The 25,773-nt window shown below is 40.7% G+C and overlaps 1 protein-coding gene across 5 annotated transcripts in view; it reads right to left on the bottom strand.

Moving 5' to 3' along the window:
- Nucleotides 1–24,602, bottom strand: part of LOC140196382 (ephrin type-A receptor 4) — a 131,627-nt gene extending 107,025 nt beyond the window's left edge. For all 5 annotated transcript variants that reach the window (XM_072255493.1, XM_072255494.1, XM_072255495.1 and 2 more), the window contains exons 1-3: nt 24,404–24,602; nt 22,597–22,664; nt 18,907–19,570 (exon numbers count right to left, since the gene is read on the bottom strand). In XM_072255493.1, coding sequence (XP_072111594.1) covers nt 18,907–19,570; nt 22,597–22,664; nt 24,404–24,503 — 832 coding nt within the window. In that variant the 5' untranslated portion in view covers nt 24,504–24,602. The remainder of the gene's footprint in view (nt 1–18,906; nt 19,571–22,596; nt 22,665–24,403) is intronic.
- Nucleotides 24,603–25,773: the final 1,171 nt, after the last annotated feature.

The following is a 25,773-nucleotide window of genomic DNA, read 5'->3' as shown; positions in this document are numbered from 1 at the left end:
CTTTCCCAGAACCTGGTTCCACCTATTACCAATCAGCCTCTGCCTTCCCACTTTCTCTCTCTTCTATGTATTGGCTTTTTCCCTTCTAGACAATCAGTCCTCATCCAGAGTCTTGACCCAAAACTTTGACTATGTACTTGCATCCACTGGTGCTCCACTAAGTAATTCCAGCAGTTTATTTTCACTCTATATTCCAGCATCTGCAGACTCTGTGTCTCCAGCATATTTTTTTTCACCTCCTACTTTGGGAAGCAGAAATTAGGTGGCAAAACCCAATTTAATTTAACAATGTACCAAATGAATTCTGGCATATTCTTCTCTGTAACCTCATCATGTTGTTATACTGACAAAGAGGAAGAAAGATCCTAAGGGGAGTAAGGGGAGGCCGTGGCTGACAAGGGAAGTAATGGACAGTATAAAAATAAAAGAGAAGTATAACATAGCAAAGACGAGTGGGAAGCCGGAGGATTGGGAAACTTTTAAAGAGCAACAGAAGGTAACTAAAAAGGCAATACGCGGAGAAAAAATGAGGTACGAAGGTAAACTAGCCAAGAATATAAAGGAGGATAGTAATAGCTTCTTTAGGTATGTGAAAAGGAAAAAAAATAATTGACCAAAATTGGGCCCTTGAAGACTGAAGCGGGTGAATTTATTATGGGGAACAAGGAAATGGCAGACGAGTTGAACAGGTACTTTGGATCTGTCTTCACTAGGGAAGACACAAACAATCTCCCAGATGTAATAGTGGCCAAAGGACCTAGGGTAATGGATGAATTGAAGGAAATTTATATTAGGCAAGAAATGGTGTTGGATAGGCTGTTGGGTCTGAAGGCTGGTAAGTCCCCGGGACCTGATGGTCTGCGTCCCAGGGTGCTTAAGGAGGTGGCTTTAGAAATCATGGATGCATTGGTAATCATTTTCCAATGTTCTATAGATTCAGGATCAGTTCCTGTGGATTGGAGGGCGGCTTAGCCTGACATCAGTGGTGGGAAAGATGCTGGAGTCAATTATAAAAGATGAAATTACGACACATCTGGATAGCAGTAACAGGATCGGTCCAAGTCAGCATGGATTTACGAAGGGGAAATCGTGCTTGACTAATCTTCTGGAATTTTTTCAGGATGTAACTATGAAAATGGACAAGGGAGAGCCAGTGGATGTAGTGTACCTGGACTTTCAGAAAGCCTTTGATAAAGTCCCACATAGGAGAACAGTAGGCAAAATTAGGGTACATGGCATTGGGAGCAGAGTACTGACATGGGTTGAAAATTGGCTGGCTGACAGAAAGCAAAGAGTAGCGATTAATGGGTCCCTTTCAGAATGGCGGGTAGTGACCAGTGGGGTACCGCAGGGTTCAGTGCTGGGACTGCAGCTGTTTACAATATACATTAATGATTTAGATGAGGGAATTAAAAGTAACATTAGCAAATTTGCCGATGACACAAAGCTGGGTGGCAGTGTGAAATATGAGGAGGATGTTATGAGAATGCAGGGTGACTTGGACAGGCTGGGTGAGTGGGCAGATGCAGTTTAATGTGGATAAATGTGAGGTTATCCACTTTGTTGGTAATAATGGGAATGCAGATTATTATCTAAATGGAGTCAAGTTAGGAAAAGGGGAAGCACAACGAGATCTAGGTGTTTTTGTACATCAGTCACTGAAAGCAAGCATGCAAGTACAGCAAGCAGTGAAGAAAGCTAATGGCATGCTGGCCTTCATAACAAGGGGAATTGAGTATAAGAGCAAAGAGGTCCTTCTGCAGCTGTACAGGGCCCTGGTGAGACCACACCTGGAGTACTGTGTGCAGTTTTGGTCTCCAAATTTGAGAAAGGACATTCTTGCTACTGAGGGAGTGCAGCGTAGGTTCACAAGGGTAATTCCCGGGATGGCGGGACTGTCATATGTCGAAAGATTGGAGCAACTGGGCTTGTATACACTGGAATTTAGAAGGCTGAGAGGGGATCTTATTGAAACATATAAGATTATTAAGGGATTGGACACGCTGGAGGCAGGAAGCATGTTCCTGCTGATGGATGAGTCCAGAACTAGAGACCACAGTTTAAGAATAAGGGGTAGGCCATTTAGAATGGAGTTGAGGAAAAACTTTTTCACCCAGAGAGTGGTGGATATATAAAATGCTCTGCCCCAGAAGGCTGTGGAGGCCAAGTCTCTGGATGCTTTCAAGAAAGAGATGGATAGAGCTCTTAAAGATAGCGGAATCAAAGGTTATGGGGATAAGGCAGGAACTGGATACTGATTGTGGATAATCAGCCATGATCATAGTGAATGGTGGTGCTGGCTCGAAGGGCCGAATGGCCTACTCCTGCACCTATTGTCTATTGTCTGAACAGGAGGTATATTTTGATGAAGCCATTATTCAACTTTTAGTTTGTAAGCATGCACAGAAACAAAATCTTTCCCCATCCAAAGCATTGCATGATACTTTCTGTCTTGCAGAGCAACCTTAAGGATATCAAAACTTGTGCAAATTTAAGCGATGTTCTAGGGAAAGCAATATAGAGCACATGTTTTTAAATACACAACTCAAATACAACCAATACAGGTGCAATTAACAAGACTAACAATACAATATAACTATTGCATGACAAGTCTAAGTTCAACCTCACACCCTCCACTTTGATATTCTATGGTGTGATCATTATTAAATATGTCAATATCCAGGGGGTTAATAACAGGTCAGGGCCAGGGTATTTTACAGTGAATCATTAAACTTCTGACACCTAAAAAGATCATCTACCAGAAGGCAGATAGAATGCTTTCTACTTATCTGGACACTCAAACACTTGACATTGCAAAACATCTCTGACTGGCACATTCATCCTGTAAACATTCTTACACCCCATCACCAGTATATCACGTATGCATACACTGTATACCATTTACAAAAAGGGCTGCAGCAACTCACTCAGAACTTCGTAAGACTCTGTAAGCTTGTAAGCCCCACCACCTGGAGGGAAATGTGCAGTGGATATATGTAAGCACCACCAACACCATATCCCCACCCCCGCCCCCCCAAGTCCCACAATGAATTAGATATGTATTTAATTCTTTCACCTCTGCTGGAACTTTTACAGAACATTCAAACCAACAGCAGATGGTTTGCTCCAGTTCAAGCAGCTGATTGCTTTACTCAAAATGGCATTTAGGGATGCAAAACATGCTGGCCTGGCCAAGAAAACCCATATAAACTGAATGAATAAGAATTGTTCTGATCTCTTACAGCATCAAAAATCCAGTTTTTAATGTATATGATGTGCTTTACATCTGATTTCATTTGACTCTGTTAAGGCAAATAATTTTCAAGAGGGTGCTGATTAGAAACATACTGCCAGTGACATTTACAGATTGAAGAGGAATTTGTTTCCAGTCTAGGGTATGGTATATGATGATTTCATTATTAGTTCTTTCCCCATTTGAAATGACAAATAACAATCTCTTCATGATTCAACACTGAGGAATAATTGATAAGATATACAATAGTTTAAGTCAGGGCATTTGCTAACTATTGTGTATAATTCTTATCATAAGTCAGCTATGACAGGCAATTTGTTAAAAGAAGCCAGGTGTTATGATTCCAGCACTGCCTGCTTTTTGCATTGATATTTATCTGTCAACCATTGTTTATCTCAGTTGTTTAAAAGGAAATAGACAAATTAAAATGCAGAGTTTTATTTTCTTGTGGAGTACAGACAATGGATGGGTGGGGGGGGGGATTATTACAACCCTGAATTGATCAGACTAATGAGTTTCCAAATGTTGATAGAATCACAATCAGCTTTAATATCACTGACATACGAGTGTCCATTGATATCTTTGCAGTCAGTGAAGAGAACCTTTGCATCTAGCTTTTGTACTTTTGGAATTCTCTGCTGTGAATCATGAGCCAGAGCAGAGAACAAACAGGCTGAGAGAAAAGCTAAAGTTCTCTATATGCTCACCCACTAGGAATGATTCAGAATAATACTTCTTTTACTTCAGTCAAAATGCAAAATATTGAAATTTTGCAAATATTTATAAAAGTACATTTACAAGCATTGCCATCTCAAATGCTAGCATCAATACTTTGTACTGTAGCACTATATCATACAATCACAGTGGATTCCGGTTAAGTGGGACACATTGGGACCAGTATATACATGCACAATTAAGTGGCTGCCCCATTTAGCCAAAGCTTCATGGAAACAGTTAAAGGTATAAAAAAGACAAACTACCATTTAACTGAGTAACAATTTATGTAATTAAATGAGATACAGAATAAAGTACTATGAACTGTGTATTAGCTCCTAACAGTTATCAATGGAGGAATTCATCTAGATAGATAGATATACTTTATTGATCCCGAGGGAAATTTGGTTTCGTTACAGCCGCACCAACCAAGAATAGAGCGTAAATATAGCAATACAAAAACCACAAACAATCAAACACCAAAATGCAAACTATGCCAGATGGAAAATAAGTCCAGGATCAGTCTATTGGCTCAGGGTGTCTGACCCTCCACGGGAGGAGCTGCACGTTCGGTGGCCACAGGCAGGAACGACCTCCCGTGCCACCAAATGTTGTATCACAGTGGAATGTGGCTGAAGTCCAACAGTAAAAAGTTCAATATCCAGTCTGCAAACACGTTCGTCAATCGTAATATACCCAGGATTGCACCATCCGTTGTTAGCCAGAACAGTAATCACCCAATTCCTTTACGCTTACCGCTCTCAGTGCACTTCCGGTCAGCCAGAACGGTATTACCCACCGAACTCCTCTTCTCCAAAAGACTCTGTTGTCTCAACCCGGTTCTCTTTCCTCGGCTTTGTGATCCCCCCCTGTATGTTTTCCTCCGGATTTCAGCAGGGGTGTCCACCGCTCTGTTCGCTAAGCCGGCCAGTCTTTGCTGGTCCGTGGAATACACAATGCGACCTTGCTTCTGTCCCACGTGTCGGGATGTAACCATTTCCAGCGCTAAAGAAAACCCAACTAAAACTCTCTCTACCAGCATGTTAGAGAGGGTGCAGCTTCGACATGTTATCGTGAGAAAAAAAATACAAAAAATAACGTCAATTAAAAAGTAAGAAGAAGAAAGTAAGAATAGATCGGAACGGCTGTACCAGGCTGCAGCGGAGCATGACGGAGACGGAGGAATTGCGAGAAGGGGATTGCTGAACATCACGAGACCCGACGCAGACTGGGAGACCGCTTTGCTGAACATCACATCCCCTTCTTGCAATTCCTCCGTCTCCGCCGAATCTGCTCTCAGGATGAGGCTTTTCATTCTAGGACGAGGGAGATGTCTTCCTTTTTTAAAGAAAGGGGCTTCCCTTCCTCCACTATAAACTCTGCTCTTAAACGCATCTCCCCCATTTCACGTACATCTGCTCTCACTCCATCCTCCCGCCACCCCACTAGGAATAGGGTTCCCCTGGTCCTCACCTACCACCCCACCAGCCTCCGGGTCCAACATATTATTCTCCGTAACTTCTGCCACCTCCAACGGGATCCCACCACTAAGCACATCTTTCCCTCACCCCCTCCACCTGCTTTCCGCAGGGATCGCTCCCTACGCAACTCCCTTGTCCATTCGTCCCCCCCATCCCTCCCCACTGATCTCCCTCCTGGCACTTATCCGTGTAAGCGGAACAAGTGCTACACATGCCCTTACACTTCCTCCCTTACCACCATTCAGGGCCCCAAACAGTCCTTCCAGGTGAGGCAACACTTCACCTGTGAGTCGACTGGGGTGATATACTGCGTCCAGTGCTCCCGATGTGGCCTTTTATATATTGGCGAGACCCGACGCAGACTGGGAGACCGCTTTGCTGAACATCTACGCTCTGTCCGCCAGAGAAAGCAGGATCTCCCAGTGGCTACACATTTTAATTCCACATCCCATTCCCATTCTGACATGTCCATCCACGGCCTCCTCTACTGTAAAGGTGAAGCCACACTCAGGTTGGAGGAACAACACCTTATATTCCGTCTGGGTAGCCTCCAACCTGATGGCATGAACATCGACTTCTCTAACTTCTGCTAAGGCCCCACCTCCCCCTCATACCCCATCTGTTACTTATTTTTATGCACACATTCTTTCTCTCACTCTCCTTTTTCTCCCTCTGTCCCTCTGAATATACCCTTTGCCCATCCTCTGGGTCCCCCCCCCACCCCCCGTCTTTCTCCCCGGACCTCCTGTCCCATGATCCTCTCGTATCCCCTTTTGCCTATCACCTGCCCAGCTCTTGGCTCCATCCCTCCCCCTCCTGTCTTCTCCTATCATTTTGGATCTCCCCCTCCCCCTCCAACTTTCAAATCCCTTACTCACTCTTCCTTCAGTTAGTCCTGACGAAGGGTCTCGGCCTGAAACGTCGACTGCACCTCTTCCTACAGATGCTGCCTAGCCTGCTGCGTTCACCAGCAACTTTGATGTGTGTTGCCATTTAATAACTAATGGCTCTAAGCACAGAGTTGATTGTAACAGCCACACGAGTGCATATGACTGACGCTAGTTAAAAACTATTTAGCAACAGTCTCCTGCTTCAATTAAGCAGTATACTGTCCCAAATAAAAGAAGGGGATCACAACTACTTTCTCAATTTATTATTTGTTCTTTAAGAGTTATCCCAAATGGCTGCCCTGATTAACCAATGGCCCAATGAACCGTAATCCACTGCACTTCTTTATTCACGGCTATTAATGACTCTAAACATTATCACAAGCAATGGCAGGACTGTAACTATTATTATTTTAACAGTATTACACAGCTGCTGCTATGTCGATGTTCTAGAAACAACCCAGAAGGGCAAAACACTTAATTATATTCACCACTCCTCAGAAGTGCAAAATTGCATTACAATTTTACACATTAACCACTGCAGTGGCAACGGCAACTTACAAGTATATTTTAAAATATGATCTTTGTTTGTATTTTTAACTGAAGATTTACTGGTTTGAGCTCTGTACATTAGTCATTACTGAAGCTACTTTGCCTGGTCTGGCTCATTTTCTACATCCAAATTGTCTTGAGCTAGATCTGGGCAATCCAACTTTGTAGATATTCACAAGAAACTAAGATCTATTCTGGATCTATGGAACTGTCAGAAATTTTAGATTATTAAGTTTAGTGACTGATTCCATGTTGAATCCTTATGATATAAACTGGTTTCCTTTTCAACCTAGAAGACAGATTTTCATAAAATATAAATTTTAATAGAATTCACCCCTCAACATCTTAAGTCATTGGCATGGTCCTCATCCCAATAAACTGTCAAGACACATCATTTGGGTTTGCAGTATATAGTGACAACAATAACTTTCATTTACATAACATCTTTAATATGGCAAACCATGCCACAGCATTTCACAGAAGTGATTTCTGAACAGCAATTGACACTGAGCCAGACAGGGAGACCTAAAGTAGGTGATTCAAAGCAAAGGAATAGCTTTAAAGAGGCTTTGAAAAGAAGGAGATGGAGAAGATTTGACAGGGAAGTTCAGAGCTTAGGGCCTACATGCCTGAATCCATGAATGGGCATAGTTGGAGAACACATTGTTCCTGGAGGGTTCTTGGGCCGAGACACTTTACACAGCCAGACAGAAATGAGACCATGCAGGAATTTCAACACAAGGCTGATTATTTTAAAACTGAGGTGTTGATAATCGGGAGTCAATGTAGGTCAATAAGCACAGGCCCTATGTGCACCATGTCCAAGTCACTTTGTTCAGGAGCACCGTCTGTAGTACTTAGCAAAATATTCAAATCAAAAAATGTCTTTCCGAAGGGATGTTTTTGCAGTATTTAAATAAACTACAATTAAAGTTAGCTACTACCAACTAAGCAGGGAATTTTTGATCCAAATGAGGTAAAAGAGTATGATACAAAAGAAAGGCCTTTTTATACATATTTCAATAAATTACATTTGAAAGATATTTTAAAAATTTATTTACAATCTGACAGAAATGTCTAAATAGAGCCTACAAACCTAGATATTTGGATTAAGGCTCAGTCTGAAAGATATGAATTAAATAGTTACCCATTAACACAAATACTAAGGGCATTAATACCTCTTTGTTGGGGATTGGTCTTATTTAAACCTTACCACTGAAAATGCATGGGTAAATACTCAATATAAAATAGATCTGGTGTTAGTAATGCATACATCACTAATTTCTCTGCAATATTCTTAATTTCATCACCTTTTTTACAGTTGAAACAATTAGATACATTGAAGTAGTTTTCGACTAATCTGCTCTAGTCATTTTTTGGGATTAGCGTCACTGAGATCAAGCTTTGCATGTCTGCATCAGCATCGACAGTCTCTTTTGCAGATTGCCGCAGCTGTCAAGAGCTTCCTGGTGCTTCTCAAGCTTTCCCCATTCCATCCAGCTAGCACAAAAAGTACTGGTATTGATTCAAAGCTTTTGACATGCTAATTTGCTTAGCGACTGCATTAATCACTTTCCCATGCAGGCACGCTTCAAAATGAGACATTTTTCAAAGCTGGATGTCTTTTTCAATACGACTGCATTTATTTTCAAACAATATTTTACTGTCAAATTCAATCTTTCGGATAATATGGTTACAAACCTTATTTTTATAATACTGCTCATGAAAGCAAAAGAGATTTTTATATCATTCTTTCATTTTGACTCAATAACCCTTTGAGAAAAGTTCAGAAATAGTGATTGCAAATAGCAGCCTAATTACAATTTAATCACATAATGAGGAGCTATTTAATATTAACTATAATCAGGATTTAACTTTTTTTAAGTAAGTCTATGATTGACAAGAAAATCATTAAACATGACATACTAATTTGTTGGTGAAAGTTAGCTGGCACAATACAATAATCACCACAGCAAAAAAAACCTGTGTAAATTGTCTAAGTCAAGCTCCAATGCAACGAATATGCTATTTTGGAATTAAATCCAAGTTATGCAAACATGATGTTGCTATAATTATAAAAATAAATTTGTATCTAAGACAAAAATTTTAAATTTGAATTCAAACTCACTTTAATGCAAAATAAAAGAACTGAATAACTGAATATTTACCCACTTCCAAGATTGTCATTGGTGGAGGGAAAAAAATGAGTTTTCAGTTAACCTCTGACCCTTTGAGCAGAAAGAAACAAAGAGTGGATCTGGAGCCATGTCAGAACACAGTCAAATGGCAAACGGCAGGGGATCAGACTGTCAAAATAACACTTGGCACTTTACGGTGGACAGTACCGAAGATTCTCGGGCTATTCACAGAATAAAAGCATGAAAAAATGGTCTGGGATCTCAGGAGAAAACAAAATTAGAAAATGATTTGTCTCTGAAGCTTTATCACTTACGAACTTTATTCTGCATATCAATATTTACCTAACTACCACAGAGAAACAGTTCACAGCAGGGGTGATCCTGTGTTAGTTCCTGTACCATATATGGTTGATATGTCTGATCTTCTATTGCTCATAAATTTAAGTAACTGCTCACAAGAAATCTTTATAATCCCCCAAAGGTTTTACTGTTAGTGATGCAATTAACTTGGATCCAGTAAAAGAAATAGGATTGTCTACATCAGTAAGTAACAATACTTGCTTTGGATAAGAGACGATTAGCACAACAAAACTATGATTAATTTGTTGAGTTATCAGGTGTTCCATGTCTCATTTTGGTCCAGAACTTATAATTCTTAACAAAACCAACATAACAGAGATCAAAGCATGTGATTAGTTCTTCACAAATGAAAACTTCAAGGTTTATAATCAAGAATCATCATCTAATGAGCACATATGAAGCTCTGTGTACCAGTCACATAGAGAGAGCCAAACATGTACAAGGGGACTATGTAGAGCAGTTGTAGTACGTAACACTGGCGAAAGAGTGAATGAATATGTGCAGGGTCTCTGAAACAATGAGATCAAGTTAACTTGCCGCAATCACCAACCCACCCCACTCCACCAAACAGAAATGGCACATGGGAAGAGTTAAGATGCTCAAAGTCTTTTGTGAAGCCATAATAAAGGCCACATACAGCAATTGATGCAGCCCTCTTCAGTTACCTTGGAGTAGCCATGAGATAATGATGACTACCGTGCCTCAAGATGGAAAAAATCCAAGTTTTGCAATTTGAGGAAAAGCGCTCAAGTACTGAGAGGCGGGAGTCATAGAGGACCCTGGGCAATGGCTTTTCCCTTATCAACATTACGGAGAACCCTAGGGAGTTAGAGCAATGAGATTTGTCTCTTCTATGAAAATGCCGCTGTTGCGACATCTTCAAGTTTCCCCAGAATGTCCTTCTCTTCCAAGAACTGAGAGATGAGTTTCTGAATTTATTCCTCTTTGCCAGGTTTTAGAACTTCATCAGGAATATTGTCTGCGCCCTGGGCCTTGTTGTTTTCCAATTTAATTGGTCGTTTCAATTTCGCGTCAGGTTGGAATTGTGGTGAAGCTAAACCAATTAGATTGTTGTGAACTGGAGATAAGGACATTCATATCAGGGACAGACTCAGAGATGAAGTTTAGTTCAAAGTGCACTGGGTGCTGGTTGACTCATTGTCTGTGATAACCTCTCTTCAATTAGGGTGGGTCTTGGATGTGTGGGTCCTAGATTCCCAAGGAAGCACTGGCCAATTAGAGCATGTCTAGTTGATGTCACAGTCTGAACCCTGTTAAATATGGAGAGACTGTGGCATATGCTTCTCAAATTGGGCTCTCTGCAGAAATTCATTATGTTACTGAGCTCTGAAACTCAAATGATGTGTGTGTGACTGTACATTCAGAGAAGGAGTTCTAAATTATCACCATCTCATTTATTAAAACATAAAGCCTCCTTCTATGCAATCCCACTCTTCAACAATAAAGATTCACAAGAGATATGAGAAACTGAGCCAGTCTTTATATGCAGGAGTGACCCAATGATGTCATACATTGATTACAAAATTACCTATTGCCTTCAGTGCTATCTGAGGAAAATTGTATTTGAAGGTCAAGATCTCAAGCTTGGTACAAAGCTTTCTGTCCAGTAGACATCATGGTTACCCTGCCAACCTGTAATCTTCGGAGACACGGGCTACCTTCAGCAGCACCTCAAAGCACAGTTACCAATGCTCACCCTGTCCTCCAAATCCACCAGCAGGCTAACAGCATCAATGCTAGCGTCCACTCTCCTGGGCTAGGCTCCCCAACACTGACACCTTAATGCACTCAATTGGCTTCAAAGGGCACACTACATTGTTTTTACGCGAGGCATCAGAGCCCCAAGCTTTATTCCAAGCTCTGAGAGATGACCAGTTAGACACAGGAAACAATTCAAGGATATTTTCAAAGCCTTCTCAGGAAATTCTAAAATCTCCAAAAAATCATGAGATTGCACAGTCCTTAATCACTGAAAATAGAAAAGAGGCATTCAGAATAACAATGAGGAGCTCAGGTCCATGCATAAGAGCAATGAAACCCAACATTGATGCAGAAAGGATGTATTATCTCCAAGCTATGCAGCCGACCACCCTGTTAACCATCATCTGCCCTATCTCTGGCTGCGGATCACATTGACCTCATCAGCTTTGTCACACCCACAGAACTGGAAGCAAGGCACCAACAACCCCAAAACAATGCTTAACATAAAGTCCCTGCTAATTTACATTTCTGAGGCATCTTATATAACCATATAACTATCTAACAATTACAGCACAGAAACAGGCCATTTTGGCCCTCCTAGTCCGTGCCGAACTCATACTCTCACCTAGTCCCGCTATCTTCCACTGATACTTGACCATATTTTAGTTTCTCATGAGCCACCCACTGCAGGCAAACAGGCATCTCCTGTCCACTCTGTAATTCAGGGGTTCTATAAATAAATGGAACTCATTGCCATTTCAGGTCAATAAGCAGGAACCCACTCCATCTGCCGGTCTGTTAGCAATACGTAGCTCCAGCGTGCACTGGCTGCTAGACTGCAAATGGCTACAAATTACAGGAGTACAAAATAGTTGTCAAAGAATGGCCTATATCTTGCTGTTAGCAACAAATGGATTATCACTGACACCAATGAAAGCTGCCAAAAAGATTACAAGAGCTTGAGCCAAATGACTTAAATAATTCTCTTCAGCTACAATGCAGGAAAGAAATAAAGTGATTTTGATGTAAAATTTTAATTATTTGACAAAGTGCTAAAGACTGAAAAACACACCTATTAAATATTTAAGCTGAAATATCTGAAACTTCTTGAAAAGTATTTAAAATATTATAGATTTTTGAAAAAAATTTTAGAATATTTATAATTGAGGATTACATGGGACTATTTAGTTTGGGGTCAGATAATTTGATGAATAGTATTTAGGCTCAGTTCACCACTGACAATTCATTCGGACCTCACGCAATGAAGCTAAACATTTTTAGGTAATTTTACACTGAGGCAAGTTTGTAAATAGTTTGTTTTTGCCAATGATTACTCTGGAAAAATCTACAAGAAGTAGAGCCTTGGGAGAAAAACTGAATCATTGGCCATAATTGCAAAAATTACTCCATTAGGCACGTGGTTGCTGGCAATTTTACTGTGTAATGACAGTGAAATCTGGCAGTTTTGCCATCATTTGTAGTGTACAACCTGAGCCACTGCAATTAACCTTATTGGCTTTGGCATATTAAAACAGCTGATTGATTGCTCATTTTCTGAATTAGTGTACAGTTGAAGGGCTTTCCGACAACTCTGCCTGGAAAAGAGGGAGTAAAGGTGGCTGTTCTTCTTGCTACATTGAACTGGGTGCAAAAAGTCTAGGAAGGGCATAAGTAGCAGTTAAACAGCAAATTGCAGACCCCACTATAAGTTGCTGGTGTGAAAGGCATTACCCAACCAAAAGGATCTATAGAGACCCTTCTCAAACAGTGCCAGAAGGCCTGTCTATAAGTCTCCTACAAGACCTGCTACTTTGAAGACCACAATGCCTTGTAGTCACAACCATTATTATTATTATTATTATTATCAGCTCCCTATTTTCCACCTCCAGCTACAAGAAGCAGAAAAAAAACGTGCAGATCAGTAACAAATTGGGCACTGAATGAAATTAAGCTATACTTATCAGGTTGGATATGCACTGTAAATACTATTCCTGGATTCCCAACCTAATAGGAAGACTCATTACATGGCTATGATATGACCATCTAACCAACCTGCCTCACCTCAAAATCAAAATCACCCAGTCGTTGCAATGCTTATGCAAAACAAGCTTTCAGAATTCCAGATGAACGCTTCAAGAAAATAACACTCTACATCCAGCATGCATGCTGCAAACACCATTGTTGCATTGTGGTAATGTCAACAGCTACATTTGCATAAACAGTGATTAGTGCAAATGAGCGGCTGATGCTTGCTGCCGGCTGAACCTCTGTTTCTATGCTATGACATTAATGTGTCTACCCTCAGACAAAATTTGGACATTGTCCATCTTTTGAGAAACCCCTGGGCCCAATTTGCTAGGAAACCTCCTTTCCTTTGTGAATATGTAATGGGACATACTATTTTGCATAATTTAGTGTAGAAAATTTGAAAACAAGGAAGCTCATCTAAGCAGAGATAAGAAGTCTAGCCATTTGACAATGCTCATTCATCATAACAGATGAATGGCGGAGGTTGGATTTTCAGTGTAATGATGACATTGGGAGATCATGTTGATCTTTCAGCATTGATTGACAGTAAAGCACAGATGCTGTACATGTGAGTACCACATACTGAGTTCAGGGATTTCTTTTCAAATTCAGACATTCACAACTGTCGCCCATCACAGCACAGGTGTAGTAGCTTTATGTGAATTTTTATTTTCATTTTATTTTTATATGTTTTTTATTTAAAGATACACCATGAAACAGGCTCTCTGGCTCAACCAACAGTGCTGCCCAGCAACCTACACATTTAACCCCAGTTGAATAGAGGACAATTTACTATGATCAATTAACCTCAGAGGAGCGGAACAAAGTCAAGATAGTGCTAAATGGTGAGTACTTCGCTTGCATTTTTGGAAACAGTTCTATTTCTATCTTTGATATCTCTTTTTTCCCTTTTCAAGGTTCTTTTGGAGACCCTGACCTGGAGTTACACTCTGGACTTTGGTTCTTCATTGGAATGGGACCTGTTCTCAAGGCCTCACGACCGGCCCTTTTTGATAGCCCAAAGAAGCAGCCTGGAAGGCGAGTGCACCTTCAGAGTACCGGATTCTCATGGCCCTGGAGACCTGCTGATTCTAGGGCGGTGTCCCTGACTGAAGCATCGCGGGAAAACACGGAATATCGGGAGCAGCGGGTTAGCAGCCGGGGTTGTGTGTCCAGCGAGCTGCGCCTGTCTAACATCAACTCCCTGGTGCAGAGCTCAGAAAAAGTGATGTCACATACTCATAACATCGTATATCAGCGAGTTGTTAGTCATGTTACCCCTCTCGCTGTGAAACAGGGACACCTCTTTTCCCTTTATTAGGGAGAGAGAGTATGTCGAATTACCGGGTGGGTGAATGAGTAGTTCTTGGGGTATTGCAAGTCTAAGTTTTCATTGATGCTTTGCTGCACGCTTGAGTGCTCGGTGGAGGGGGCTGATGCTTTTGCTGGTGGGGGTGTGGGGCGGGTGGCCATTGCCTTGCTGCTGCTTGAACGTGGGAGGGGGAGCTGGGGGGGGGGTGGCTTAGGGGTTCTAATGTTTAACTGTCATTCATTCTTTGGGGCACTCCTCTGTTTTCATGGATGTTTTCAAAGAAAAAGAATTTCAGTATGTATATTGTGTACATTTTCTCTGACATTAAATGTACCCATAATTTCCTGGCATAATTTACATATTACTATTTAACTATTTATGGTTTTATTACTATTTATTATTTATGGTGCAACTGTAACAAAAACCAATTTCCCCTGGGATCAATAAAGTATGACTATGACTATGACTATGAAACCTACTAACCTGTAACCTATTAACCTACTAAACTGGAGTACTTGAGGGAAACCCACATGATCACGTGCAGAATGTACAAATCCCTTACAGGTGCCTGAACTCTGACCCGCCCCCCCCCCAACTGCAATAGTGCGCTAACCACTACGCCACTGTTGCACCCTAAATTTGACATCCTGCCTTTACATTAGTGAACAGACACCTCATTGAGCAATATTTTGAAACACAAAAGTACATTAATAATATAATTAGGATCTGATTTTTTTCTTAATAAGCATCTCTATATCATGAAATAAAGTGTAATTATATTCTGTCTGCTCTTCTCTTAAATTTAAATTACAAACAGAAATGCATTATTTCTAACTAAAGTGTCATGAAACAAGTCTTAAAGAGCTAGAACTATGTGGGTATAGTTACTAGATGGGAGCTGCCATCATACTATAATGAGATGTACAAATGCATTTAAAGAGTTCCCATGTTTATGAAACTGTATTTAAGCAGCTCTACTTCTATATTAGCAAGTATAGTTGATAAGTAGCTGAGTCAAAGAACATTACAACTTTAATAAAGGAGGCACAAGAGATACTGAAGATGCTGGCACTCTGGATCAATATACAGAAAATGCCACTAAAGGCTTATTTTGAGAGTTGCAGGTAATTTTCATTATCACATCGAACATTCTACACAAACATGGGTTTGTAAATAAAGATACAGAATTTCTTAACATTCATCCACAAAAGTTAGTGCCTTTTTAAGCTCACTATAATAGGAAAGTGAAGATTGCAAGCACCAGCTTCCTGTGCTGGTGATGGATGTAAAACCTGCTTATTATTCAATTCTTATGTGACAAAAGCTGCATGCAGTAGTTGATTAGTCCTATCACTCACAATGACATTCTCGTCCTCTACAAAACAGGCAGCAAATGCCCTTCCAAAACAGTTTTTCTCTCAAAAAGATAATGTTTGGTTCCCTCTCAAAAAATTGAAATAATTTACCAGATTTTGCTTAATAAAATCCATTCAAGGCAGCACCATAATTAAGAGATTGCCTTCAACATGAAGATTATCATAATGAGGCAATATTTAAAGAGGGATCAATCAGAAGTTTCTACATTAGCAATAAATCAAACAAAGTATTTCTTCGCGAACTATGTTAAAACCAATTACAATGATGTCCAGAGAATTCTTGCATTACAGCAAAGTTATAAGAGCATGCTGAAAATAACTAATTTGATTAGTTTTCACTATTACATAGTTAGTGATATATTGATATCACGAATCAATTCTATTTGTTACCTTACAAGGAAGTCCGTCAGACATCATTGGTCCTTTCAAATGAACTTGCAGGTGGTACAGACAATACCAATCTGTCACTTTGAAACCTCAGATCCATCCCTACCAATCTGTCAATTCTTTCAAGTATTAACACATTCTGCTGAAGGTGACAACTGGAAGAGGAAATGTAAGTCTGTCCCTAGCAGTCCCAGGCCCCAGCAGATGACCAGTATTGGTGACTCCAATAACAATAAGCACCCACCACTGATTGCCAGGTCTTTGTCACGCCATGAGATCTTAATCAATCTAACTCTGACCCCCAGTGACAGGCGGAAGATGGATGAGGAAGTAAATGACCCTTGACCCCTGCTCTATAATTGTGCGGTCAGGGTTCTCCCATGCAAAACAATAGGGCAGTTCCTATTCACAAAATTTCAATATTACTTGAATCAAATGGCATGGTGGGGGCAGAAGATCTTGGCTCCCTGCAGTAAAATCTTCTCAGTCCTCGCTCAGCAAAGGCTAGATATTGTATTTCAAAAGGTAATACTACTGATTTGTCCAACTAAATTCAACTGGAATATGATTAAAAATTATTATAATTTGAACGCTGTCATAACATACAGAACAATACCACCCATTAAAACACTTCCCAGTTTTTTATTTTTACTTTGTAAGAACCGGAGTGCTTGGCCTCAAAATGGGGAATAATTTAGTAAAAATACAATCTTGATAAAAGTTAATGTGTTCAAAAAAAACGGCACCATAGACTAATTCTGGTGACGTTGTAGCCTTCGCTCTGTGTACTGGACTTGGTCGCTGAGCAATGTCTTTTGGTTAGATTCAGGCTTTTGTTAAGGAGCTGTCCCATCATTTGTACTGTTTATCAGTGTAACTTATCAAAAGGCTCTTATTGAACAAAGCAATGTAATTAGCTGCACCAAATATGGGGCACAAAGCTCAAAACAAGAAAACTCTGTTATTCTCCCATTAATCAAGGTAACCCAAGGAGGCTGCATTTTGAGCTCTTTGAATAACCTTGGTATGACTAAACCAAACAGATCACTTAAAGGTTATAGATATATAAATGATGGCTTACGTTTTCCTTCCATCACACTGAAAATTTGGAGGCATTAGCATAATACTGCCTGTTAAGTAGAAATACTGGAATGCAAGAACTAACTAAGAGAATCCAATACTTCTGGTTAAGACTGTAATTTAATTCAGTTTATTTTTTTACGTTACATATTCTTTCTATCTTTTTCCTATTGTGTAGTTTTTCTTTACGCCTAAACGAATTATGTTCTGGCTAAGCACCTTCTGAAGTTCACATTAAAATAATAATGATTCTTAAATACATCTTCAACAAAAAAATTACATTTCATTCCATTTTTATTGATTTCAGTTTACATTCTGCATGTTTTATATAATAAAGATTATGTTCAGCTGAATGAAATGTAACATATTTTCAATTTAAAGCCTCCACTAAAACTAAATCAGTACCATGTCCATTTTATTGTTTCCAATTGGAAGTCACTCTAGTTTTACGCTTTCATGTAGATGCATGAACTAAAATGAACACTCAATGAAACGTTTGCAGCTATAGCTCTTTCTCAATCTACCAGTACTTAGTCTTTTAGTAAACACATATGTTGAATAAAAATAGGCTCTAGTCTGTTAGGAATCTGGCAATTTGTAAATTACTTGTAAAGCTCTATTGCTTAGTCTGAGTTTGAAACCTGCTTTAACTTAAATTGTTCATTTTGCAATAATATCAAGATACTAAAACCTCTCTGTTAGATCTGTCATTACCAATACAACATTGGAGAAATTATCAGTGTATCACTGTCACCAATGAGGGGCTATTTACAATTATGAAAGGTCTCCTTCTTCTTCTCCTCATTTTAACCCAGCAAAGATTCCTAATGGTGAACACAATGCAAAATCCCAAACAATTCATGGCTCACATTTGAGCAGTAGGTAGACAAGAAGGTTTGCATGGTCTGCCTCTTGTCATAATCATTGGTCTCTTTTATTTGCTGCAGTTGCCTTTCACTGTGGTGGTTCTTCTTCAGCTGGCTTAGGTATGATTAAGGGAATTTTAGTGATTCATTTCTACAGAAAGCTGCCAGTCATATCACATTGTCAGAATCTTCATGTTGCTTCTGTCATAAATCTACCATAGAACCACAGCAGAAACAGCCATTAAATAATCCATATAGTCTCTTTGTCTGCTGATCTTATTATCACATTTGCCAAGGAACTATAGATCCAATGTAAATGACAGGAATGGGATGTGAGCCTTGCAGCGACATCATTAGCACCGAGACAGGTACTTACTCCCAAATGCTGAATACGAAGTACTGTATTGACTGGTGTACTATTTTAAATTATCGTAAACCAACTGATACACGTTTGAGCCATTTTTTTATGAGATAATTGAATACAAATGTTATAATTATTAACTTTTGACAGAAGTAGACTGATATTATTAGTTACTTGCAAATAACTCAATTGATGTGTGTTTACTTGCTATGGGGCAAAGAGACATCACATTAAACAGACAGAGTTGCTAATCACTCAGTTGTGGCCTTTAATCTCCCAACAGACAAGTTAATTATCTTGCTTTACACCATACTAAGCAAACACTAATTAAATAGCTTATGTATAAAATCTAAAAGGAATTACATCAAAAATCCAATCTTTTATCCTACCTTGGCATTCCCCAGACTGTTCTTCATAGCCAGTGTTGCACAGACAGTTGCCTATTGGCACCAACCATTCTCCATCCGCACCGCAATACATTTTTGGCTCATCTTTCTCCTCCGAGTTGTTCACACAGGAACCACGCACTTCCACAAGAGATGAGGTGTCAGCACCTGTAATGGTGTCAGGGAACTGTGCCAAATTGTGTACTGTCAGGGGGCATTTTTTGTAGAAAACACGGACGGATACCAAGGCAATGCAGGCACCTACATCTTGAAATGCCAAGTAGAAGCCTTTCTTAGTCAGAGGGCCTACGTCCCGAACTTCTGTGTTCAGTTTCATTACCCGGTCACCAATGTCCACTTGTGTAAAACTCTCATCAGCTGCAATGGTATCAATCTTTATGTACCGGTTTTCTGAAATATACCACTCTTTGTCATTATTTGATTCAAAGTAGAACAGATTAAAGGTTTCTTTACATGTTCCCATGACACCTGGCAGACTGTTGCAGTCTCTAAGGGTAAATTTAATTTCTATATAAACTCTCTGGGCTCCCTCACGAGGGATCCAGTCAGTTCGCAGCCAGTTATTCTGATTTGGTTCCATCACGTTGCAAACTTGGTAGGTTCGGATTGGAGTATTCTTCTCATCCATGATACTCACTTCCTCCCACTGTTAAGATAAACGCACACACAAAACACACATATTTTAGTCTTTCAGTACACATTTCTGTGAAATGCTATTTAACATTAGAACTTTTGTTTTGCAGAAAGTCTGGACAGATACCAAGGCATTTTGCATTTTTTTTCCCAAGACATGAATACAAAAGTGCATTTACCTATCTATCCCAAGGCTTGTCTAATTCTGCATTGCATGTATGCAAGTTAAAATACATTCTAACTGGATGTAGTTAAATAAACTAATTAAACTGACAAAGATTTTCATTTGCATAATACCTTTAGTGAAATAGATATTCATTTTAATGGTCACTTGATTCCTACATCATGAAGGAGCACAAATGCTAAATAACAATTAAGATTATGGGAAATAATTGATCTCAAACAGATTTAGACGCTTGTTGAAAATGTTGAGAGAATTACTAATGCAGACGGATTACAAAGAAAGTTTCTGAGAGTCAAAAGTTAAGGTGTTGCCGAATGTGCAAGAAAACAGGAGGATCTGATCTTGCATCATAATCCTTATGGAGAATGCAGAGGTAGGATGGGACTAAGCAAGGGCTGGGCAGATTATAGAATTTGGGAAAGCATGAAGTGGTTACATAAATGTACAGATGCAAACAAATGTTGGGATTTAAGTAGGATGGAGCAAATCCAGTTTCAGATAATGTAATAATCTGTGATTTGTTTCCAGCCCAATCAAAGAGGATCTTTAATTATGAACGTGTTAAACAGATTTGCCTTTAAAAGGAATACTTTAAAAGGCAGTGTAATTCTAAGTATAACAGAAATACTCAACACTATGCATATATTCACACTGAAATCACTCTATTTATTTTAACAGTGACAGTGCATAAGAGACAAGGAAGGCGCTCGCTGGATGGTGTTTAACTGTAAAACCTTTTATTCCACGTGAGTCAATTTGACTGTTTACGTTTGATTTAAAAAAAAGTAAAGCCTACAAGCAGCACCTGCCGTCTTCCGAGATCGCCAGACGTGAATACTCATGTCAGGCGCATACTGTCTCGATGATTACCTAGACTTGATTGCGAATTAATAAAGGTTCAATGACCTTCATGACGCTCTGATCTCCCAGGAGATTTAATTCCAGTGGTTAATTCATCAGAACAATGTGTTAAAACGGGTTAGTGACAGAAAAAGATAAACTCTTGTTGATGGTGGTTTAAGGGAAGCTCAGAAGAAGGTTAGCGTCGCTACTCTTTCACAGCTGCTTCGAATGAATCCGTTAAATTCAAGTCATGGACGCGCGCCGTACCTTAAACTGTACATTCCCCACCCTACGAACGGCACGATTTTAATTCCAAGATGATTTTTCGCTCACTGATAATCCTGCACCCCCACCCCCGGCACACACAATATTCCTTTTTGCAAAACTGAATATCTTTGTTGGAGTTAGTTGTTATTAAAGAAAATATTTCCCTGTATAGTATTTTGTAATGAAACATTAACCACCAGTAATTCAAATGTTCCGACAGGACTTTGGGCGACGGGGGCAATTTAACGTTTCACAGAGGTTTATAAATTGAGCTCAAGTGCATGATATGAAACTACCTTTCAATGAAATAGAACCAGTTTTATCCTTAAACTCAGTACTATAAATAAAATTAGGGCTTTCCTCGTTTCCAGTTGTGGCCTTACCCTTCAATCAAACCTAAACATCCTCCGCCCAGTTCGTTCAAGCCTGCGAGCCATCATCTGCAGACCATCCACGGAATCAGTGACCTTCCTCGGGGTCAGATTTGAGGACTCGTTGTACTGGAGGTGCTGAATTTATTCCCCAATGGTTAATGAAAGGGATAGAAGGGAGTAAGGTGGTGGCACATGCTGGCATCCGCTATCTCTGAGAGTTAACTGTTAATCAATATGAACTGAGGAAAATGACCCGGGAGTCATCGGCGTGTAAAGACATACCCTGTACTGCAAAAGAGCTAAGTATCTCAGGGTCAGCTCAATGCAATCAACCAGCCATTAACAAAATTCCTCACATTTACTTACTTAAATTGTTATATATAATTTGTAAATTAATAACTTGATAATGCAGCCCCGCTATAAGTACGAAGGTGTTACTTCAATTTACTTTTATTGACTGATTCGTTGTATTTTTCTTCGAAAAAAGTCAAATGCAAATTGTCGTTTAATGTCTTCGTTTTAAAAAAGCACGTTAGCAGGGAAATTGGAAATATAATGTATTGTTGTTTCCAGGCGCCACGATCAGGCCAGTGACTGTACAGAGCGAGTCTTGTTTAACTTCTAATTGCTGGTGAACGGTGCTGGTCCAAAACCTTGTCACTGTAGGAAACCTCAGACGCGAGTTTCCTTGTGTTTTGACATTTTCAATTTATCTGGAAACGGAGACTGCGTGCACACTCGTACTCATCCCACCGAAATACCCAGCTCCAATTCCACCTCCTACAGCAGATCAGCTTTCCCGCTAATCCTAGGTAAGCAGCCCCTCTGTCGATGTCTGATCTTCCTTCCCGGCCCGGCCGCGTCCAGAGGGATCGCCCAGTTTCTGTCAGGGAACAGAATCCCTTCCCACTCAGCCCGTCCCTGAGGCTTGGAACGCCTTTTGTAATTTGTAATCCAACTCAATCCGCTGCTAAACTGTGAAAATAGCAACTCTGAATTCTGTGAGAAAATGTTAATTATTTTGGGACAATTTCGACAATCTAGACACTGCATCGTAATACTAGAGTTTCGGAACAATAGTTCCTTCATTAGTTTCCCTACAGTTAATGTAGATTTCTGAATCAAGTGACCAGCAAAAATGATCTTATCCGTTCTCTATTTAATTATCTCCCCTGTACTCCTGCCCCTTTCGGTGTCCAATTCTTCAGCCTGCAGCTTTCCGAAGGGAGTATATGGTTACCCCGCACAAAGAATAATTCACTTCACGCGAGCCCCGCGGAAACCTGACCTCCCCGGCGCAATCTGCTGAAAATGCCCCCATTAGCTCGCAATCGAATACTTCGCAACGCGATTCCAAATTCTCATACTCACTCCGGCTTCAGATGGGAAAGCTTCCCAGCCCAGCTCGCCTTGAACAGATCGGGAATCCAACAAGATAACTGTGAAGAGTTAAAGCAGCCAATTACCAGAGTGGAAAAGAACAGCGGCGTAAAATGCCGCACTCTGCAGTTTTCAAACTTTCTTTGCTTAATGGCTATTAAACTTCTTCAGAAATTGAGCAACAGAAGAATGTGCTATGGCGTACTGAATTCAGTTTTATCGCCAATTGTTAATATCGTATCTGGTATTGAAATCAGAATTTGCAAACTCTGATGAATTTGGCAAGGCGTATTACGTTTGAATTGGAATTTAGAATAATTGGTTCGCTCGTCCTATATCAGAGAGTTACTCAAAAGTGAAGTTCAGTGTGTGGTGATTACCCACAAAATATGTAGTGATTAAAATGTTTTCGTGTAAAATATACACTAAACAATAAAACAGCAACCCAAGCCTATTGGTTTATTTTAGTGGCAGTGAGAGAGTTGTTCAGATTGGAGATGAAGCGGTTTTAGAGCTGTCTGCAATGCTCCCCTCGAATGCTCGCTCAGGTAACTATACGCGAAGCAGCTGCCGCCGCATTCACTGGCGTTGGACACTGGAAGGGTGAGAAGATATTAAAGAGAATACATCTCCCCGGCAAATGTTTTCTGCCAAAAATCACGTCCTATTGCCCGATCCGCGTGCAATAACTCAAAATGATATAGGCATTTCTGGGGGAAGAGGGTCAACTGTGCAAAACCAGTAAGTTTAACTGTTCTCCGCGATGGCTATCAGTGAGCGTGAGTGAGCCCGAAATACTTTCAGTTTAGGATTTGTTGAAAACTGCCCACTAACTTCTGACGGGTGGCATCTCCTTCCGATTTCCAGGAGAGATAAGGAACTGGACGCCAGGCAACCCCCGCCCCCACCCTCTGCAGTGAAGGCGTGTTCCGAATTGCACACCAGAAGCAGCTGGATGAATCTACCGTGGATTACACTGCGGCAGGACAATGAGGACTCAATCGCAGGCTCAGAAAGGAGAAACGACGTGGTCTGAATGTTAAAACACGTCGGCAATAGTCTGGACAGTTTCGGCCGTACAATCAATTCCCATCGTTGAAACATGTATTCACGAAGATAGCTCAGTTTTGCACCGGATTTCAAAAAGTACGCGAAAATCACCAGTCCATTCCCATTCAGTTTATGGTCTGTGCCCGACCCAGTTAAAATGCCACAACTCTGCACTAATTCCGACCCCTCCCCCTATTTCAATCCGAATTTCTCTTTTTTAGGACCGGTACATGTCTTCAATAAGTGTTTTCACTGTTGAAGGGGGAGCTTTCAGCGTGTGAGCTGCGGCGACTGCAGGATCTCACCGTGCACAGGTCTGCGCTCCGCTTGTGCTTGTGCTTGTGCTTGTCACACTGTGGGCACGGTGGCTAAGGTCCACGTACGAAGAAGAGGGAAGCGATCTCCCACCGAAAGTGGACGGGAGGGACTTCTCGCTTGAAGCTCGAAATAAAACTCCGCAGAACTGCCGGATACTCTAGCCATCGGCAGCAATCTACGTTTCTATACCTAAGTCTATCAGAAACAAGCGAGGTTTGGGGAGGATCAGGTATTGGCGGTGAACAGAACAGCCCCAGTCATACTAACATGCAGACTGTCCCACCTGCCTGTCCCACAAAGCCCACCGTCAGGCACTCCAGCAACGGGTCGCGCTATTAGCTTAGTTAGCCTAGCAACTACCAGAGTACAGATTTCAAGTTCTGCTCGCTCATTCGGAGAGCCCCGCAACGCGAAGTGATCGCCAATTTACCTTGGTTGGGCGGATGGCTCTTTGAATTATAAAATGCTGTCGCAATCCCGAGAACCAAAGCACAGACGCTTAACTGCACAGTCCTGGCCATTTCCCCCATTGTTTCCTTGTTATAACCCTGCCAATCGAGCTTCACTTTAGATCGCTCTTTCCCGGTGGAATAGAGACTGGATTTGGGGAGCCGCAGCTCGAAGACATTGCCGAAGGGGCGGTGCCATTGACTGACGTCAGGCGTCAATCAAAAAGAAGCAGTCAAAATATGTACTGGGACACAACCCCACCAGCACTGTCGACCACCTCCTCCGGAGAGAGCAGTCCGTTTGAAGCAGTTTTTCCTCTCCAGTCTGAAACGAGACTTCTATTGCAAGAGGGCCTCGTCTCCACCATCACCATCCCCCCCGCCATCATTAAGCAGAGAAATCGAAACCGTCCCAGTAAACACAAAAGCCTGCAAGAAATCTACTTTCGTTTTGACAAATAGATTTATTAGAGATTGACAAGTGATTTCAGTGTCACCTGCGATACGCATCTCTCTCTCTTGTCCCCCCAGAAGGTTTGAACATAAACTGGAAGCACACCTTCACAACTTCATGCGCTGCCGCCGTCTTCTCGTGCGGCTTGTGAAACTCTTCCAAGATCCCATCTGGGGAAATCAATGCCCCGGACTTAATGCAACACATTTTGAGGGAGTGAGGGAGTGAGGAATGGCCTCTGGAATCCCTCGGTTCAGTACCCTGTGGTTTTTCACCGTTCGCTTTTAACCTTCTTCATTGCCTGGTATTTTTATTTACAAACCTTAATGTATCGAAGTTAAAAGTTGTAAAATGTTCTTTGAAATAGTGTTAGAACATGAGAAAAAACAAACCATAATCTACGAAGGTACATGGATAATGCCTATTGACTGCAAGGCTGCCTTGTGCTTTTGATTGTACTCAGTAAGAGCATTGAATTATAATCTTATATTTTGCAAATGTTGTTCAAACGCTTTATAAGTTTAACCGTTAACTTCCTTCACAGCGATCTGCAAAGCAGATTCTGGCTCTATTATTCTTTTACGTGCGCCTTATAAATATTTCAACATAGTCTCTACCATGTAGCATCTGAATGCTAACTATACACTCTCCACCGTGATGCAAGAACCGTCCTGCTGTCTGGTGACATTCTGATATGCCTGTGGGATTACAGGATCGGCACATATTTTTATAGTGCTGATGACAGGGAACACCGTATTGCTTCATTTCGTTTAGAGTTGGGAACGGGGATAAAACAACCGTGCAGAACTCAACGAGCCTTTGGTGTAACTTCTGATATTTATTAAACCAGGTCAGGGGGCGATCCTAATCCCCGTTTTTCCTCTCACTTATTTCATT

The sequence above is a fragment of the Mobula birostris genome, chromosome 4 (assembly GCF_030028105.1).
Source record: "Mobula birostris isolate sMobBir1 chromosome 4, sMobBir1.hap1, whole genome shotgun sequence".
NCBI lineage: Eukaryota > Metazoa > Chordata > Chondrichthyes > Myliobatiformes > Myliobatidae > Mobula > Mobula birostris.
This window is presented reverse-complemented; position numbering and strand designations above follow the sequence as displayed.